We start from the raw sequence: 19,413 nt of genomic DNA, 5'->3' as shown, positions 1-19,413 counted from the left end.
ATGTGCACCAAGAAACAGAATTATCACTTAAAAGGGCATTTTCCCATACCATTATTGAATTTTGAAACCTCTGGTGTAAATTGGTTTAGACAAATTGAATGTGATTCGACTGCACCAGTATGTACTAGCTAAGAATCTGGATAATTTTATAGATTCTGTGTAAGGATCTCAACTAATGAGTGCTACACTTCTATTCAATTCGTTGAGTAAATCAATAAACAACTAAGGAAAGAATTATGCACATTGATTAGTAGGAAGCAACTTGAACCGGCATTACAAAAATGAATCAGGAGTCAGGGCAAATGTGGATTACTTTAAACCGTGCCACTCGCCCTGCATAACCTTGGTTACTTCACAGGAGGCCTCTAAATCTTGCTTGCCTCAGCCCTGAAAAGAACATAAAGACTGACTTACAGGGTCCAGCAGGAATTTCTTGAGATCTTTTAATGAAAGATACTAAATTCATGTTGCTGTTAGTATCCAGAGATACCATGAGAGCACAAGGTGGAGGACATACCTCTGGTTACTCTGAGACAAGAAATGACCAGCAGATATGAACTTAGAGAGAACACAGACATAAAAGCCAGGATCCACTTTAGATGAACAAAGGTGACCAGAAGGAGTCTTGAGGATCAAGGGCTGCTCTGTACACTGAGCAAAGGATGAGAAGGTGAGAGGGCTGATGGTAACATGGCAGGACTTAACTCAAAAATATGTAGACAAGATATATATACAAGATACATAGACAGCCTCTTCTACAGCACACAAGCAGCTGATCGAGAAAAGCTGGCTAAGGAAAAAAGCCTTTGGTACAAGATCTTCTGGTTCATATTATTCCATTCTCTCCCCACCTGCCTTTACTTCTTAAATCCTGGCCCAACCTGCCCTATGGACCCAGTAGAAGATTCAGTCTGCATAAAAAGATACAGATGTTAAAAAAAATCTCTCCTAGTAAATACTAGATGATTTACCCCTGTTCCTGAAATTTAATTTCCAGGACTGATTGGCACTATTTTCAGTAAGATTTGGTGTTCGCTGTCATGAACTTGTTGCTAAAATATTTTGGTGACAGGCACATCTGAAATACATCAGAAGAGAGAAAAGTAGTGAAAGTAAATATGCTAAAACACTAAAGCTTAGGAGACTGGGTGAAAAAAAAAAACAACAACAAACCATGAAAAAAGACAGAAGCTCTATCAGCTACAATGAAGCAGAAGTAAAACTAAATCTGCTTTGAGGAAAGAATCCTAAGACGTATACACGTACAGGCTTCCTGAATACCACTCTCCATAGTGTTAAATTTGCCAGAGGTATTTCATCTCCTCAGTTCATCACTGCCCATTTGATATTCAGTCATCCATGTCATTTCCCGTCTCTTTGGCCGGATACAGACACTGGCCACAGCTGCAACATGTTGAGCACAGCTGGCTACCAACCAGCTGGTGTTGCCATTTGCCAGACTCCATCATGCTTGCTACGCTGCTGACAGCTCTTCTCAGAGAAAAGATGAATGGCTCCAAATATCATTAACTAGTTGCTCCTACATCTATTTTGCATTCCGCTTTTACAGTTATTTTTAATAGGGCAGGTAAAAGCACACAAATGGAGAAGTAGAGGGAAATGCATGAAAGCACTGAAACATTTACTTGATGTGAAAACATCACTTTAGAATTCTCGTGTATCTTCTGCTTACATCTCATTTGACGAACAGGAGACCCATCTCCTATGACTGACAAAAAGCCTCCACTGGCAAACAATATGGAGAGAAGATAATTTGTGAAATGTGTAAATCAAAAGATAACCCTTCAGAATCTTCCTATAGAGCAAAACCATACACTGAAATAAATTGAGTAATCGTATCTGCATATTTGTATCACTGCTCTCTACTGAATTGTAAGTAGAATATCTTCCTACTGTACATTCATTTTGAATTGGATTAGCGCTAAAAATTACTGGAAATGCTACTAATTAGAGGTTTGTGTTTCACTGAAGGGAAAGAATTTGTTGCTTTTGATGCGGCAGATCTGAATTCTGTAATCATCACATTCACCAAACTCATCCACAGATAGTGTAACAACTGCATGCCTGCCCAAGTGGCCAATGGAAATTCTGGGTGGCTGTTTTAGCAAGATTTCAGATATTTTAGTGGTGTTGCAGTGTCAACATGGAAATCTAACAGCAGCATTTTACAACTGCCAATTATTTCTACATTTTTAAGCGGGTTGGTAGTCTGTCCTCAGTTACTGTGAAATGAAGCAGGGAACCAAGTGACCTAATTAAAAAAAAAAAAGCAAAGTCACAATATTAGGGTCATAAATACAAGGTTTTTTTGAATATGCAAAATGTTTTGGGATTCTGTAGCATGAAAAGGCCTTTTGATTTTTATGAAGCTTGGAGAATAAGTTTACACTGACTACAGAAAGTGGGGTGGAAAAAGCAATCTGAGGTCCTCAAAAATTCTGTATTTATGTATTAGGTGGAATTGTCCCATGCTGCACATTGAGAAAACTTCCCCAGTCTCATACATGGCGTCTTTTTTCAGCTGACGAGAGCAGTTAAACTTTTTAAAAGGTACTTTAGTCTCTCATGGGAAATATCAGGAATGCAGAGTTCACATTTCTAAATGTAAACTGCAAACAGATATGACAATAATTGGTAGTGTGTGTACACACAAAAATAATTTGGGGCCCTTGAATAAGAGTGGTACATTAGCTCAAGGAGAAAATGACGTCTACCATCTAACCACCGTCTCAACAAGAGCATGAGACACAAATGCACCACCATAACGGAAAACTGCGTGGAAATGTATCTTTGTTGAGTATCACGCAGGGCCTAGGACAACTTCCACAGTCCCACTATTATTGTACCCAACAACTCATGACTTACTGTGTTTAGACTCATAAAATATGAGTGGCAGTCTAGCATAATAGACTTTGACAAATGGGAAACTAAGACCTAGATTTTCAAGGGAGAGTGGACATTTAGCTGCCTCTGAAGTCAATGCGAATTATGTACCCAGGGACCCCAGAGCGGCTAGACAGAGAGACCCAAAGGTATCCTTAAAAAGCCGAATGAGTATGTACCAGATAAAACCAGACCAGCTTAATCTGCCTCAGGGGGAAACAGCAAGAAAGGACACCCCCCCCGTGGTCATTAGATATGCGTCAGATTTACTGATAAACGTGAAAGTCCATGAAACCACATATACCCTTCATTTTTATCCATGGCAGAATAACAGTCTAGCTCAAGTGATGAAATACAGCTTGGTGAGGCAAGTTGCCCGAAAACCTTACAGGTGCTCTGTTATAGACATGGCCTGCAGCAATTTCAGGAGTTTCATGGGGAGATGTAGTTTGAATTCCCTCTTCAGCTACTGTTCCTATCATTTTTCCCTTCCTCCCACTCCATCAGCTGTCCTTAGCCTTGCTTGTTCTAGCTAACAAAAGTCAGCGTGCACCGCTCGCGTGATTTACATGGGTTGTCCCTTTCAAACCCAGGTTGGATGAGCAGAACATCAGGACCACAGAGTATCTCTTGCCTCTGTTCTGATAGCTGGCGTGTGAATATAGTGGGTTCAGGGCTGTATCACCACACCCATGTCATACGACCGCAAGTATACATGCTGACTTTAGGAGGCTCTAATAGGTGGGGAAGAGGAGGAGGGGGCTATAGCACACTTCATTCTCCTGGTAAATCTGTGCCTACAGCATGCACGGTGGGTTTTGTGTCCTTCCGTGGTGTTCCACTCAGTTTCACCAATTTTTGATTTTGAGAATGAGTTAGGTTTTTCCTCCCTTGGGTACTGAAACAAGGGCTTTTGCAGAATAGAAACGTTAATTTCTGCAACTCCTCTCCATCTGATCTCTTATGACCACAAGTTTTTCAGGGACAGAAACCATTTATCACTGTGTCTCTGGACTGGCTTACCACGAGTCTCCGGTTTGGAGACTAGCTTCCATGTGTGATATGACACCATGAAAAAAGGAACCTATATAATGAAGTCTTTCCTTAAGAAACCTTATTCCATTGCAGTGTTTGTGCAAACTATTTCCATTTTGTTCCTGTATACTTTGAAGTTTATCATCGAGATTAGAAAAAATCATCCAGAACTATAACTCCTTTGGGCGTACACCTGCAAACACACCAACTCACATACGTGCCTCTGAATAGCTTGTTGCTTGCTCATGAACACAAACCAGATTTCTGTTCCTACCAGAAAAGAACACTATACATCATAAACTACCTAAGAAGGAACTTAAGCTGTCATCAGCAAAAACATCTGCTCCCAGTACTCATCCCAGTGACTTCAGGCACAGGGAGAAGCTGTTGAATGGGCTCTGAAACACTTTGGGAAAGGCATAGTGAAGATTACAGGCCAAATGGTTCACAAAACAGGAACAGTATCAGAATATGCTTCAGAGATGCGGCAGAGACACCTTTTAGGGCCCTCCTTAGGCAATTCCCACCGAAAACAATGCCATTTTCTAGGATGGGGAATGCAGTACCCGCAGACTAGTAAGAAAAACATTCTGATCGTCCTGATGGGAGCAGGGGAGATACTTCTCCACAAGAAACAGCTGGCTGCAAATGGCAAATAGTTTCTCTCCCTTCAAAAGTTACTGTTTGGACCCTGCAGGATGCCAGAGAAGTTGCTGGAGTCCCACTGAAAATGAGGTTTCTTCTTGTCCATAAAAACGGTCACGACAGCACTGTCAGGGCTTCCTTTCTCTACAGCCACAGAGACTCGTTTTTACAAGGGGAAAAAAGAAAGGGACAAAGAGAGGGAGGAACTGGAAAAATACAGTAAGCTGCTGAATGCTGGAGGGGAGCTGGGTCAGATGTAAATTTGAAAGTTTATGGACTGGCTTCCTTGCCAATTTGTGATGGAGGAAAAGAGAAGTGGGATGAAGGAGAAAAGGGAGGAATGGTTTTGCAGAGCAGTAAATCTCCACCCTTTTTGTTTATGACATGGGTGGTGAAAATTGCAGAGGAAAGTCATTTGTCAAAAAAAGATGCTGGCTAAGGATGCTGAGCAAGGGAAAACTTAAGAATATGGGTGACCTAGTGGTTTGAGGCCCACAGCTAAGTTAACAAGGCTTTAGACCAGTGCAAGAGGCAATTGCAACAGTCAACAAAAGCTCAGGCAGATGAAAAGGCTATTAGAAAACAAGAATACAAGAAAGGGAAGATACTGTTGATACATTCACTGATGGGAAGACGTCACTCCTTCACAAATTGAGGGACAAATCCAAAGAGAAATGCTAAATCTCTTGTGCCAGTGGAGAAGCAGGCATCCAGTAATGCTGAGGATTTCGCCATAGCACTGAAGCTGAGATTTGCGAGCTGATGACACCCTCTACCCCAATGCTCATGTAGCCCATAGCAACATGGGGTACGTCTGCCTGAGCCACGGACATGCTATATGTAGAGGCAGAGGTACAGCGGTGCTTCACCCAGGGCTAGTTATCTGTGCTCCTGGAATCTGAGCTAATAAGGATTTTTCCCCAGCACAGTGTTTTATCTTTTAGTCCTGATCATGCTAGGCCTACCTGGTGGGCAAGACCTTTTGGGTCTGCAGGGAGATATAGTCCTCCAGTTGTCATAACCTACTTCAGCCTTCGACAGAGGAAACAATCCAGAGGGGCTGAACCCCATTGCCAGCGCCATGAAGAGAGCAGGCAGACAATCCAACCCCATCCCTGTGCCTTAAAGTAACGAAGTACTGACGTGCCCAGGTCTACCACCCAGCCCTGTTCTCCAGGGCCTTCTCAGACTCTTGACAGCCTCATAAACTTTGTCTTACGAGGCTACTCCAGTCCCCGTTGGCAGGAATCATCCCCTAAATCCTTCCTGTTTTCTTCCTGCTTCCATGAAGTAGAACAGAACTTCCAAGGGAGAGACAAGACATCGTACAGATTTATGCCAATTTAACACTACTGAGGGAACCCAAATGGGAGTCTCCAATCCTAAAAATACAGCCCCAAAGCCTGCCTCCAGTGTTTGGGAGAAAAAAAAAAAAAAAAAACCAAACCACAAAACTAACAAAAACCAATGCCAAAAAGCTAACAAAAAACCTCAAAGAGGATGTACCATGTAGCACAGTTGTCATTTAGACCCCAGTAAATCAGATGCATTTGTACCACAATTATTTGTTCTAACCTGTCTTGGAAATCTCATATATATATGTATACAGAAATACATAAACATAAACTTCTCCAAGTAAGGGACACAATACCTGCTCTAGGTCTGCTGCTGTTCTTTTATTTTCTCCTGCGGCATCTTGATACGGTAAAATGAAGAGTTCAGCAGATGTGGGCAGACCCGGGAGCACTGCGACCAGAATATGCTTGCTTGAAATACCTGTTGCCTGATATATAAACAATTAATGGACAGATAAACAGTGGGGATGGCAGTGAATGCTGACAGCTTCTTTGCTAAAGTGTCACGGTACTTATACAAATGAGGTAAGGTATATCTAGTACAACAGGGAGAATCTTGTTAAAAATCCACTGCAGGTAAAAAATCAGGGATTAATAATTTCCTGATCTAAGCTATTTTACTATGTGCTCCAGGAAAATATGCAGGGTCCTAAGGCAACCGTGATAATCAGACATGCCAGAAGGAGCTCCTAAATAACAGTTTCATATGGAACGATTTGCTTTGTCTAAATTTAGCTATTTCAAAGTTATCTGACTATCCCAAGTTAGCCCTTGAGGTTCCGTATTTAGTCAATGGTAAGAAGCTGCATGTTAAAGGGCAACGTATGTGGGCAGCATTGCACTCTAGAGGTGTGATTAGCCAAAACATCTTAAAAGCCTTGTGGAGGTTCAGGGAGAAAGAAGATGATGAATCAAGTTTGAATCCCAAAAGCCAAACAAATTTTTATCGTAGACATCCTGGGTCAATTCTACAAGTTAATGATGACCATATTTTTTCCTTAGGTGTTAAAGATTGTGTTAACCTGCAGATTTTTTTTTTTTTTTTATCATGTTGCCTAAAAATCTTAAACCACCAGTTTAAATACAAATCCCCCTTCAACACCAATTAGCCAAAATTCAGAAAAAAGTACCCCACAGGCATCACTACCAGGGTCATCTCTGGTCATGGGTTTCAGCTGCTGTTATCATGACATTACACAATCAAATTGTAGAATTCTTGTCCAGAAAAGGAGCTAGTTTGGCCTTCAGGAAGTTTTGTGAGCCAAAAGAAGGAGAAACATAATTTGCTGAATCTTCCTCCACTGCCTCTTTGTGTTGTGGATTATCCTTCAAATGCATTTAAATCTCACTGTTTTGATTCAGATTTTAAGTTTCCAAGTGCTGAATTTAGTAGGTCACTTTGAAAGGAAGAAAAAAAAGTGCCCTCAGATAAAAGTGCAGACCATAGCAGCTGGATGCAGCACAGAGATTCTCCTGCAGTCAGGACTTGTAACCCTCTCAGACATTAATTGGACCTAAAACTCATTAATGCTTCTCCCTAGTAGTTCAGGAGCAAAGACTTGGAGCAGCTGGTCATTGAAGGAAATGATGGACAGAGGATAAGGAGCCAGGGGAACTGATTACACATACCACTACCTGAGCGAATTCTGTGGCTATCCCATGTGGTTATACCATGTGGTATCCCATGTGGTAAAGCATGTGGTTTTGTTGCTGTTTTTGGTTGTTTTTTTTTTTTTTTTTTTTAATGTGAATTTAGGAAAAAAATGCCAAAACTCTATAACAATATAAAGTTCTCATATATTCTTTCCAAGTATCTTATTTTGCAAGCCAGGGCTTGTACTATTTGTGCTTGCCTAACAGGTTGTTTTAAGATGTCAAGAAAAAGACACAGTATTACCAGTTAATGGAAAGTCTTCATTTTCTGAGGCTGCAAATGATTTTTTTTTTGTCTGGAAGATTTTGGCTGATCTACTCAGTTCATTCTTGTCTTCTTCACCAAAAGCAGGAGACAGGACTCAGAAAATCAATGATGTGAGCAAATAATTATGATCATAATACAAAATAGGATATTTTATGATAATCTGAAATTATCCCTACTTAGAGAGAAGATCAGATTTTAGTAGACAACTATAATTTCTTATGCAGAATTTTTATCCAAGTCTATGGTACTCTGTAATAAGAATGTAATACTTTAATAAAAGTTCATAAAAATTCTATAGCACAGCTATAATTTCCTATTGAATTATTTAGTTATTCAACTCATTTTTACACAGTTTACTTAATTGCTGTAGAAATCTATTGGTTTTTGTCTTTAATTTTTACAGGGACTCACAAAGGCTTGTTTAAGGTGAATCACTTAGCTATATAAAGAGGGATAACTAGCTATCAATTAATTATTTTTTTTTTACTCAAACAACAAAAAGACTCTTTGTGTTTTCACTGTTCTGCTTTTGGAATGTAGCCTTGGTACTGTAGTTTTATAATCCTTTTTTTATGGCTTGATTTTGTTTTATTGAGTTGTTTATATTCTGAAAATTCATTGTGAAGATATATGAATCCTTGAATACTTGATACAGACATAAATAAGTCTGAAGAACAAGCTCCAGAAAAATGTTCTTTTTTTTTTCCCCTTTCCTCTTCTCCTCCTGTCTTTTGAGGAAATTGAACAAAAAATCTCAGAAACAATCCAGACAAGTTTGTGTGCACCTGATTAGCGCACAGTGTCTTTCCAGTCTTTTTGCACAGATGATGCCACAAATGAACATATAAGCTTGCTTATAACATCTACAGTCCTTGTATCCTTTCAAAATCTGAGTATATTTATTAAAAAAACAAAGAGGAGAAACCCCATTTCAAACAGTTCCTTTCACTATTTTTCTGCTGAGCTGAGAAACCCCAGCTGTGTCTTCTAACTTTTCTTAGCCTCTCAGTTTGACATCCAAATCTTTAGCAACACAAGAATGTTTTTAGGACATTCTCTTCCACATTTAAACAGGGAACTTCAGAGCTTCTCTATAGTGTTGATGGAACAAATAGGATCCAATCCCGACCCATGATCCTCACGGTATGTGAAAGACATAAAGCACTTACTGTGGTGCTCTTCTCTGTAATGAAAAAAAAAAAATGTTTTCTTTTTGGGCTCCTAAGTTTCCTACAGCATATTTGTAATGCCATTAGAATAGCACTACTTTCCACGGCTGTATAAGAATAGCAGTAAAAGAAGTAAAAATTGCTATGCAGCAGTACAGGCATTTGTACAGATATAGGTGGGTATAAGTAATTTGTTTTCTATATGCCCTTTTTCAGAAATATTCAACATAATCCACTGTCATTAAAAAGAATAAACCGAAGGCTGACTCTGAGCACCAGACGGTTATGGATGGGATAATTTCACCTGTCTAAAATTTAGGATTCTGGCCTCAAACACTAGTCTAGCCTCCTTTTATAGTTGGTAGAAACAGAGAGATACCTTGAGAGAGCAGCTGACCCTAATGTAGGCACAAAGCAGAAATTGGAACCATTGTAATGCAGGTTATGCACATTGCTTACCTCCACCAGAGCTCTCTTGACTACTCTACTGATGTCCCTTCTCCACTCTGGGATATCTGGATTGTAGTCATCCAGGTTTGGGGAGAACGATAACCGCAGGGACTGAAATTGCTCTGCAGATACAATGACATGGTGGTGAGTAAAGACTGTGATATGCCTTAGTGCCAACTGAGTGGGGAGAATCTAGCGAAACTGCTGCAGCTCATGTTTTGCCTAATCAATCCGCAGGGGCTGCACAGACCGCCAGAGAATCCAGCAGTGTGTCTGAGAGATTCACTGGGAGATTTGGAGAATCTGAGAGATTCCCTGCTTGAGTGTCACAGAACCGAAAAGGGTGATCAGTCCTTACTTTAATGGATGAATAGTACTGGAAAGGGAGCTGTGCTGGGAAAGCAATTGAAATGCTACCTTCATCTTGACTTCTGAAGCAGGCAAGCCGTGAAAGAAGCTGTGATGTTACTCTCGTAGACATGCCCCAAACACTTGAAATCTTAACTGAAAGGAGTCAGGGATAAAGGTGGAGAGAGGACTAACCTTGGAAAACGTACTTCTTAATCTCTGTTGCTGTTAACAGAGATGCTCACGCTGATCACTAACATGTGCTTAGTATAAATAGCTAAAACTGGGATTCCCAGTAATTCTTAGGCTCCATCTACACTATACAATGTTTGTGTGCTTTAACTGCTTCTGAGGCCTGAGTACAATATCAAATCAGTACAGACTTCTGTACAGAAATGCAGCACACAGCATTGACTTATCTTTCAAGCTAAGCAGCTTTTGCATGAGTTAAGAGGCCTCTGCTGGCCAAAAAGGGGGAAAACCAGCTCGCAAAATGACCTAACATTTTGACAATCACGTAGGATGACCAAATAACGATAGAGCAGATGCAGAGGGCTCTGGGAAGGAGATCAGTGTTCTGCAATATTCTCAGTCTGGACTAATGTCAGTCAGTGGCCTTCAGAGATGTTAGGCTGAACTGATAACACTGAAACAGATTTTATAATCTCACTCAAAGCATCCTGCAATAAAGACCTCACGTTGCTGCCAGCTAACCTGGCTCTCTAGCTCTTGAGTATGGAGAATCCTATGTGAAATGAAGGAGGAAGAGCTCACCATACACAGCAATAGTCTTTGTATCCTGAAGAATGGTATTTCCTGCTGAGACCTGAACGGTAATGGTGTTCATTCCTTCCACAGAAAATGTGAATGTGATGCTCCCTTCCAACGTGATCAGCGGCTGTATCAGAAAAGGAGAAATTAAGTTAATTTGGCTGGAAAGAAAAAAAAAAAAGTTTGGCTCTCTAGCCTATTGGGATGGTTTGGGGAGTCAGTTCCAGCTTGGAAAATTAAGACATAGAAGGCATCCCGTGACATGGAAGCCTATTTTCTGGAGAGGGCCCAGAGATCCAGATAGGGATGTCCTCCTGAAGCTTAAAGTAAGGTACTAAAATTTCCAAAGGAGCTAAGTTTTAAGATCCCAGTATTTCCTTCCCACTTTGAATGCTGGCTCTTCTTGATCCCACGGTAAAGCGTCCATCTTTGCTGTACTCCCCAGAGAGGTCCAGATCCTAATATGAGGGCCAGCAAGACTCACTGCTCAGGTGTCATAATTCTTTCCCAGATCTAGTGGTCAGTGATTTGTCTAAGGACACTCAAGGAGGTTGTGACAGAACAAGGAGGCAAATTAAGATTTCTCAGTTGTTCTCCCATGTTATCCCTAGACATGAAGATGTCATTTCTGGAAAGTGACGGTGTTTAGAGAGGACACAGATCCCCTCAGCTTGCTTTGCTCTGCAAACCAGTTTATCAATGAGCTGTGCCTCCCTTCAGCAGTCTCTGCCCTAACTTCTGTTTTCGCTTATTAATGAACTCTGGGTGAGATCTTCAAAGCACCCAGTATGGAGTCAAACTCTGTTCCCATTGTCGTCTGTAGTAAAACTCTCACTTCAATGAGAACAGAGTTAGACCAACTCTGATCACTTACGAGCTTAGCAGATCAGAAGGAAGGTTAAAGGGTGACAATCACAGCCTGTAAGTACCTCTAGGGGGAGATGATTTCTGATAGTACAGAGAGTACTTTAATCTACACACAAAGGCATAACAAGATCCAACAGCTTGAAACCAAAGCTAGATAAATTCAGACTACAAATATAGTGCATGTGTTTAATGCTCAGGATAATTAGCTGTGGGAAAATAGTTGGGGGAGAGGGTAAGAAAGAGAAGCAGGGAATTCTCCATTATCTGAGGGAAATTATTAATGCAAAACGACAACAACAACAAAAAGTCAGGTTCTGCCTTAATCACAAAGAGTTAAATAAAGCAGAAAGTACTGATGAAACCCTCTGACCTGTGTTATACAGAAGATAGACAACCATGTGTGGCTGAAGGTCCCTCTTGGCTCTACAAAATCCTTGAGAATCTCTTCCCCCAGAAACTAATTAGGGTCTTTGGGTACTTGAGCCACAGAGACACAGAAAATAACAGTTATAATGGCTGTGCAGATTTACCAACACTGTAAGCACAGAGGCAGCAGAATGCGGTGCACGCTGTTCTCATACCTGAGCGGAGCTCAGAGGCAGGGAGGTATGTTGGTAGCACAACATGAACCAGTAGGACGTGATAATAAGGTCTTCCTGCACATGTGCTTTGGCACAGAGGGTGGGGGCTCTGGATTGGGCTCAGCATATTTAAGGGAAGGCACAGAATGGATGGCAGTCTCTTCCCTTATTAGTCACCAGAGAAATGAGGTTTAAACTCTAGGGCTGTGTAAAGTCAGTCCCAGATATAAAAGCAGCTTCAGTTTGAAAGGTCAGTTTCCTAAAAAAAGCCCCAAATCCCCAAGTTTTTGTTGTTGTTATTAAAGAAGGGAGGGTGGGGAAAAGCATGTTAGAAACTCTTCCAAATTTTGGTTCACTACGTCCACCTTGGATGTAAATGCAGGGAGAAAGCTATTGGCATTTGCATGAAATGGCAATAAAACCTTACAGCTAAGTCACAGCAACAAACACACAGCAGTTCTTACATTTCAGTGTTGGTACGTCAAAGAACCATTACTCTCTCAGTCTCTGGTTTATCATTTTCTTGCATGTGTGACTATTTAGAAGCATTCCCAGATCCCTCACTCCCTGTCTCCTCGGTTAGAGAGCTCTTCCAGGATTATTTTGATCTCAGTCCATAGGGAATACAAACCTCCGTGTTGTTCCCAAACCACCAGACGTAAGTAAGTGTTCCCACTTGGCTCGGCCACAGTACTGCCGTGGCGTTGACCTCCTTGTTCTTTGTGGTGACGAATGGTAGAGATAAGTGAACATGTTCCAAGGGGCCTGCAGAGACAGAAGCAGCAGGTGAGTCTTCCCTACCTCTGAAATGTCAACCTGGTGGAGAAGGGAACTGAGGGGATATCCATCGGTTTAGGGGAGAGAAGTCCTCCAAAACACTGTGGGGCATGACAGTTAATGTTTCAGCCTGGTGCCATCTCTAAAGAGGCACCATTTTTCTCTTCCTCATAGAACAGGAGCTACCCCTGTACTGCAGCTGAAAAACTTGGACTCTCTACTACATGAAAGTTATATACGCAGGGACATTATATACAACTTAAACAATGGGGGCAGAGCCCTGTTATGGGAATACGGCCTTCATCAGGAAGACATAAGTAGTGCAGGACAAATGGCTTCAGTGGACATGAAGCATCTCTGCTGATGCAGACTGCTGCAACTTGGTGAACTTCAGCAGTGGTGTATCTATTTATATCAGCTGAAACTCTGTCTGAAGGCAGCTACTCACGGAATGCTTTCATTTTAATGCACCTTGTACTCCCTCCCTTTCCTCAATAAACTCTTCTATTTCTTTAGTATAAATGGAACATAATTCATTCGACAAGTGACGTTATGCCCAGGGTTATACATTTCCCATCTTCGGGAGACAGATGGGCCTTTGTTGTTACAGCTTGTCCTATAGATTATTTTTTTAAAATGTGTTCTGACTGTTCACTTAGAGAACAAAGGAATTGTCCTGAGAGTGACAGAGAAAGAAAAAGAAAGAAACCCCAGGTGACATGAGTACATGAGTTTCTTAAACAAATTAAGGCCGCATCTACATGTCCTACATCTGCAAGCTCCCCGGTGATGAGAAGCAGAGACCACAGATCGGGAGGATCGATTGTATTGTCCACATGGACTTGAGATACATTGCTAGAGGATCTTATATATTTCACGAGAGGATTTTTCAGGACATATCCCATGCATGTATCACCACTTAGACCTTGCTTTTCAACTAAAGGAACACCGCACAGCACTCTGTATCCCGATACAGCACACATGGGCAGAGAGAGACACGTGGAAAAATTCTCCCAAATCAGACTGTATAAACAATGGCAGCATAAACAAGGACCAGTGTTCCTGACTCGTTACTGAAAGGCACCTTTCTCTGGGATGTAGACACACCTGCTGCTTAACCTGACACAGCCCAATTAAGTTATCCACAATCAGACTAACCAAAGCCTGCTATAGACCAGACCATGGCTCCTCTTTGTTTTTATAATGAGCAGTCAATGATCTTCTTGGAAATTCATGAGAAGCCAGACTTTCATCCTTATGATTTTAATGGCTTTCCCCTGCTCAGACATATTTCCGTGACTGGGCCATGCCTGTTCTCAGAAAGACCCTGAGACCTGGAAAACAACAGCTTCCCAGGCTAAATATTTTGCAGCTCTGGCATCCTTTGGGATATTTGCCAAATGTCCAATGTCAGCGCAGCCCCCTAAAGGAATACATTTCCTAACAGCGGATGCGGTGACAGCAGGGACAATGGAGCCCATGTAAAGTCTAACACAGTCCAACATAACTGCACAGCTGCTCTGAATACATCTCAAATAATCTTGCACTGCAGAGAGTGCCCAGCACCTCCTTGGACCTCCACCACATGCCAGCTAGGAAAGAACACGAAAGAATGGCTCAAGCAAGCCAATTCCAAACATGAAAGAATGGCTCAAGCGAGCCAATTCCACCTGAGTATTCCTGTGCACGTAGCTCATGGGTCGAAGTGGGTGAAATGCTGAACTGTTATCTGGCCAGCAGATGGGGATAGCTCACTCTGGATAGGCCCTCAGCTTGGTGGGAGACCGCTTTCTCCTGGGTAAGTTTGAAGAGAGTTCAAGAGAATTCATTTCTGAGCTTCACGCAGGGCCGTGGAGACTACAGACCTCCACCTGCCCCAGGAAAAAAAAAAACACAACCAAAACTGTTCAAGTCCCCGAGAAGAGAAAGGGAGAAGCTTTTCAAAAGGTTCACTCGGGCAAGTGATGTTACGGCGAAGCATTCAGGTGAATGCATAACTGACTCTTCAGGGGAAATTTTTGACCTGTCAGGAGAGTTGAGAGACAGCCCGTTGGCTGGAGAAGCAGTTTACACACAATTTAGTGGCCACACACCCCGCGCTGCCCCTGCCTCACAATAACCTGCGTTTCCAGATCCCCGGACCAACTGCAGCAAAGGCGCTGCTGCTGTGCGCTGACCCCACGGCTGCAGCAGGAGGAGGAGGGCACAGGATGGAGACTTTACTCCGACCTTTGAGATCACAAGCACCGTGGGTCAGTGCCCGCAGTTTTGCCCTCAGCAAGGCTGCTGGCCACTGCTCGGAAGGGTGTCGAAAGGCCCAGATCTGGCTGCACGCTCTCACGTAAATCAACCCTGTAACAAGGGGTCACCCAGTTTGTAGCCTTTCCCCAAACTCTCTGGGAGAGGTCAGGCTGCACGCTGCTCTTCTGTGCATCTTAGCAATACAGCGTGGCGGTCTACTGTAAGGACAGGGATTTCTACAAGACTCCCCCAAAGGCCAAGCTCATACACCCCAAGCAGACTACTCGGCAGAGAGCTGAGTGGCAATGCAAGCATTCAAATGGGATTTAGAAGCTCTCGTGGATCCGGGTGTTAGGTGCTGGAGGGGACTGGATTTACTCTACATCTCTGTCCTCAGCAAATCTATCGCTAGTCTGAGTGGCACCACGCTCGGTCTACAACTTGTTTTGAAATCCCTAATTCTTGTTATGTAGAGAAAGGTGAGACATATCCCTGAGAGCTGTCACTTCTCCAGGGGGTCTGGCACGTATAATCATCAGGCAGTATTTAAGTCCCATGCTGGCGTTACCTACACACAACACAGAAACATACGCTATGAGCTGCTACGTCGCATGAACAAACCTGAATAGTGTTTCTTTCTTGTACCGCTAAAACAATCAAAACGGTTCTTAAGCCCTCAACGTCTCAAGAAAATAGATTAAAACAGCTATAAGCCAGAAAGCCACCATGAGTGAGAGTGAAGGCTGGACACCTGCCTTCTCCTTCCATTTTGCGGTCATTGCAGGAGAAGGAAGTTGCTGCTTCACGTGGCCTCATTACTTTGCAGATAGGCTGAGGGTGTGCAATGGTCCCACTGGAATTGTCTTTAGTCAAACAGCGAATGATTACAAAACCTGCATGCACAAGGCTGTCAGAACCTCCTGTGAAATATCAACCACCAAAACACTTCTTCATTTGTTTCCAATGACCTTTACAAAGAGAAAAAAAAAAAAAAAAAAGACCACGGCTGGCTCCTCTTGAGCTGACACTTTCATAGCCAGCAGCAGTGGGAGGGGGATTTCTGCATTCAGAGCTCACAGCAGCTCCTGGGATAATTACCCAAGCACACACAGGGAGGGAAACTAGAATATGACTCCAGAACCGAAGAAATTACACAGAAGTGTATAAATGTCCATTCTGAGCAGATGTCCTTTTCTCTACCCTACTTAGGGTGGTATTTAAATAACTAAAAAAAAAAAAAAAAAATTAATCAGTAGCTGTCTAAAAGCTGAGAATTTACCTTGATGCACCAGTGCCTCAGCACAGAAGTGATATAGGCTAAGCTCTCAAATCAAAGCCCCAAGCTTCACAATAAGCTAATTTATGAGTACAGTTATTTTTGCAAGGTATTATTTTAAAACACGTGGTGTGCTGAAGGATTATGTGACATAAAAGTTAGCCACAGATGAAGATCTATCAGATTAGGGAATCATAAATGGTATACTACGACCATGAACCAAAGGTCTCTTTGAAGGGCGGCATTCAGGGAGATATTTGCTCCTGACCAAAGGTCTCTTTGAAGGGAGGCATTCAGGGAGATATTTGCTCCTGCTTCTCTAGTGCTCCCTCATAAACCTCCTGTCTCCCCCAGCTATACCTCCCACTGCTCCCATCTGTTGATACGACGATGCACCATTAAAGAGCTGTCCTCTTCACCTGAAGAGGCAGCTGCTATCATACATGTAACTCCAAAACTGAAGTTAAAGTACATGAAATGTGCCAAATTACCTAGACAATATGTGGAATAATTTTGGTAGAAGGTAAGTGGTATTTCTGTAAGCATAACTTTACGTTCTGGAATTTCCTTTTTTTTTTTTTTCAGTAAATCTGGCACACAGTTGAAAACATAAATAATCGACAAAAAACCCCCACTGTATAAAAAAACAATAGCCTCAAACAAAATCCATTAGGGATGTTACAAAATTTCAGTAATAGGTTGACCCTTTGGGTTCATAACAATGCACTAGAATAAATATGAAAGAGAACATTGCTGGGTTTATGCAAGGACTTAAACATTTCAGTTTTAAATCAGAGCCAGCTGAAGTATAAAAAGGTTAAAAAGAACAGTAGAAGAGCAATGTGAAGATAATATTTTTTCTTGTAATACTCTTTAACACCAAGATTTTGGTTCCTATGACAACAGAAAGACTGAAATGCACTGTTTTCTATCCCAGATGTGGTTGTATTTTGTTAGAGGGCAAAACACATATACAAAGTGCAAGTCAAGGCTTTTAAAAGTGATTAAAGATCATGGATGCCTTTGTTTTTCTGGAAGTGTAAATGTGCTAATGAAGGTGCATTTCAGAAAGTGCTGGACACTCCTTTGTGGTGTCTCAAATTAGACTACCCAAAATGAGAGGTTGAACATTGTTTAAAAAGCAAACGTCACTATTGCCTTGTGGCCCCTCTCAGTCTGGAGTCCTCTGCTGGAGGACAGACTCATGGTATCCTATCACTCTGCTCCCAACTGCAAAGCCCTAAATGTCGTCTCTAAGGATGAGTAATTTTTAAAGAACGACAGAAGCTAATGAGTATGAACATACATACACGTTACGTGCAGGTAGAGGACAGCATTGTCAGATCCCAGGCTGTTTTCCACCAGCACGGTCACTCGGAATATGCCCACGTTCTGGTAGATGTGCCTGATCCCATCTTCTGTTGAGCTGAGATTTGCATACGACACAGCGATGCCGTCTCCAAAATCCACCTGAATGAGGGATCTCTGGAGGTCTCCCTGTGGCGACAGAAAAGAGAAAGGGTCAGAATAGACTGCTTTTTTTGAGAAAGACTGGATCAGTGGGGTGACCTAGACCACAACTGGAGTATAGTCACAAGGTCTGATGTTACCAGAGGAAAGGTGGTCCCTTCATCAACTTGCTCAGTAGTCAGCAAAGAGAAAGCGATCCCTCTTTTGAGGTTGACTCAGGTGTACCGTGAAGGAGGTGTCCTCCAAGATGTGTGCTGTAGCCCTGCTTTCCTAATCGCCAGGGGACTAGGGGATCTTCTGGAAAATATACTGGCTCCTTCCCCTGGGTTCCCTTACAGCAAAGAGCAGGGCTGTAGTTGCTCACCTCAGCAAGCGCTCAGGACGTGGGTAGCTATTGAGATTGTCTCAGTCTTCTTTGGAACAACCCACATTGTGAACTTCTGTATTTAAAACCATAAAAAAGCAGAAAGACGAAACGGAGAAGTCCTCGGGGAAGGGTCAACTATATCAAAGTGGTGGGGCGTCAAAAGAACCGCTTCAGCCTCACATGATAACGACAGCTTACAGCAGCTTATGACTTGCTCCGTGGCCTGATTTAAAATGAGCTGAATTTGTATTTATTTCAGAACAGCTACGAACACTACTGGCACTAAGTGGGACCCTTTGTGCCTGCCTCAGAAGGGAAGGGCTAATGAATTGACAGAGCTGGTTAAGCTCTTCTCCTCCTGCCTAGAGATAATCCCAGCAGAGCGGGTTTGTGGTATAACTCAGACTGCCGCTTTGTGACAGGGCTGCTAATCTAGCACGTTTCAGAATTTTTACAATAAATTACAACAAATAAAAAAAATAAAAATCACAATTGGAGGGAAAAAAAATCCTACCACAAGCCAAAAGCCAAGGTTATCAGGGATCTGTTTTCTCCGTATGAGAACAGAGATCTGCTAATCTGAAACAATCTTAAAACAGGTTTTAATCTTCCACTCCTGAAACTGAATTCCAGTCTGGTATATGCAGCTTCATTAAACTCAATGTCAGAGTCACCCAGCCCTAAAAGGCTTCTAGAACCCAAAAGAGGGGAGTGATGTCATTTTCTTATTCTGCTTTACAGATGAAAAGGTTTTGTTGGTTTTTTTTTTTTTTTGTTGCAAGCCTGTTTGAAAGACAGAGAAGTGAGTCACGTTTGTATACAAAAAAAATCACTGTAACCTACATCTCACCCTCTAGATTTCTCATATCATGAGACAATGATACACCTATGGTAAGGGCAGTTTCTGACCACCAGATAGTTACACAGCCTACACTGACCCATATAACAACTGTGGCTTCTATAGATCCTCTCCCTTTCAGGTAAGATGCAGAACCTTGTCTTAACTATAAGCATTCTTGCTGCTTTTGAAAGTCCCCCTCAGTGGCTCTGCGTGATGCTTATGCCGGGTATGTTCACGCTTGCTGGCTGTTGCCATGGAGCAGCTCACTCCACAGGCTGGTGTGCGAAGGCAGCTGCCACTGTCTGGAAGAGTGCCCGTAAATTAATAGCTGAGGGCAGTTCATAAAATTGCCTGAAAGGACATTTAATTTACTTTGGGTTGGTTTCCTTTTTTTT

General features: G+C 42.2%; 1 protein-coding gene across 1 annotated transcript in view; it reads right to left on the bottom strand.

The window, feature by feature from the left end:
- Window positions 1-19,413, bottom strand: part of SORCS1 (sortilin related VPS10 domain containing receptor 1) — a gene marked incomplete at its 3' end in the record, with an annotated part of 307,932 nt that overhangs the window by 12,572 nt on the left and 275,947 nt on the right. Inside the window, exons 19-23 of the mRNA XM_082486026.1 lie at window positions 17,651-17,837; window positions 12,678-12,811; window positions 10,602-10,725; window positions 9,489-9,601; window positions 6,236-6,367 (exon numbers count right to left, since the gene is read on the bottom strand). Coding sequence (XP_082342152.1) covers window positions 6,236-6,367; window positions 9,489-9,601; window positions 10,602-10,725; window positions 12,678-12,811; window positions 17,651-17,837 — 690 coding nt within the window. The remainder of the gene's footprint in view (window positions 1-6,235; window positions 6,368-9,488; window positions 9,602-10,601; window positions 10,726-12,677; window positions 12,812-17,650; window positions 17,838-19,413) is intronic.

This window comes from Vanellus vanellus (genome assembly GCF_965231255.1).
Source record: "Vanellus vanellus genome assembly, chromosome: 7".
Lineage (NCBI taxonomy): Eukaryota > Metazoa > Chordata > Aves > Charadriiformes > Charadriidae > Vanellus > Vanellus vanellus.
Note: the sequence above shows the minus strand (reverse complement) of the source record. Positions and strands in the feature narration are given on the sequence as shown.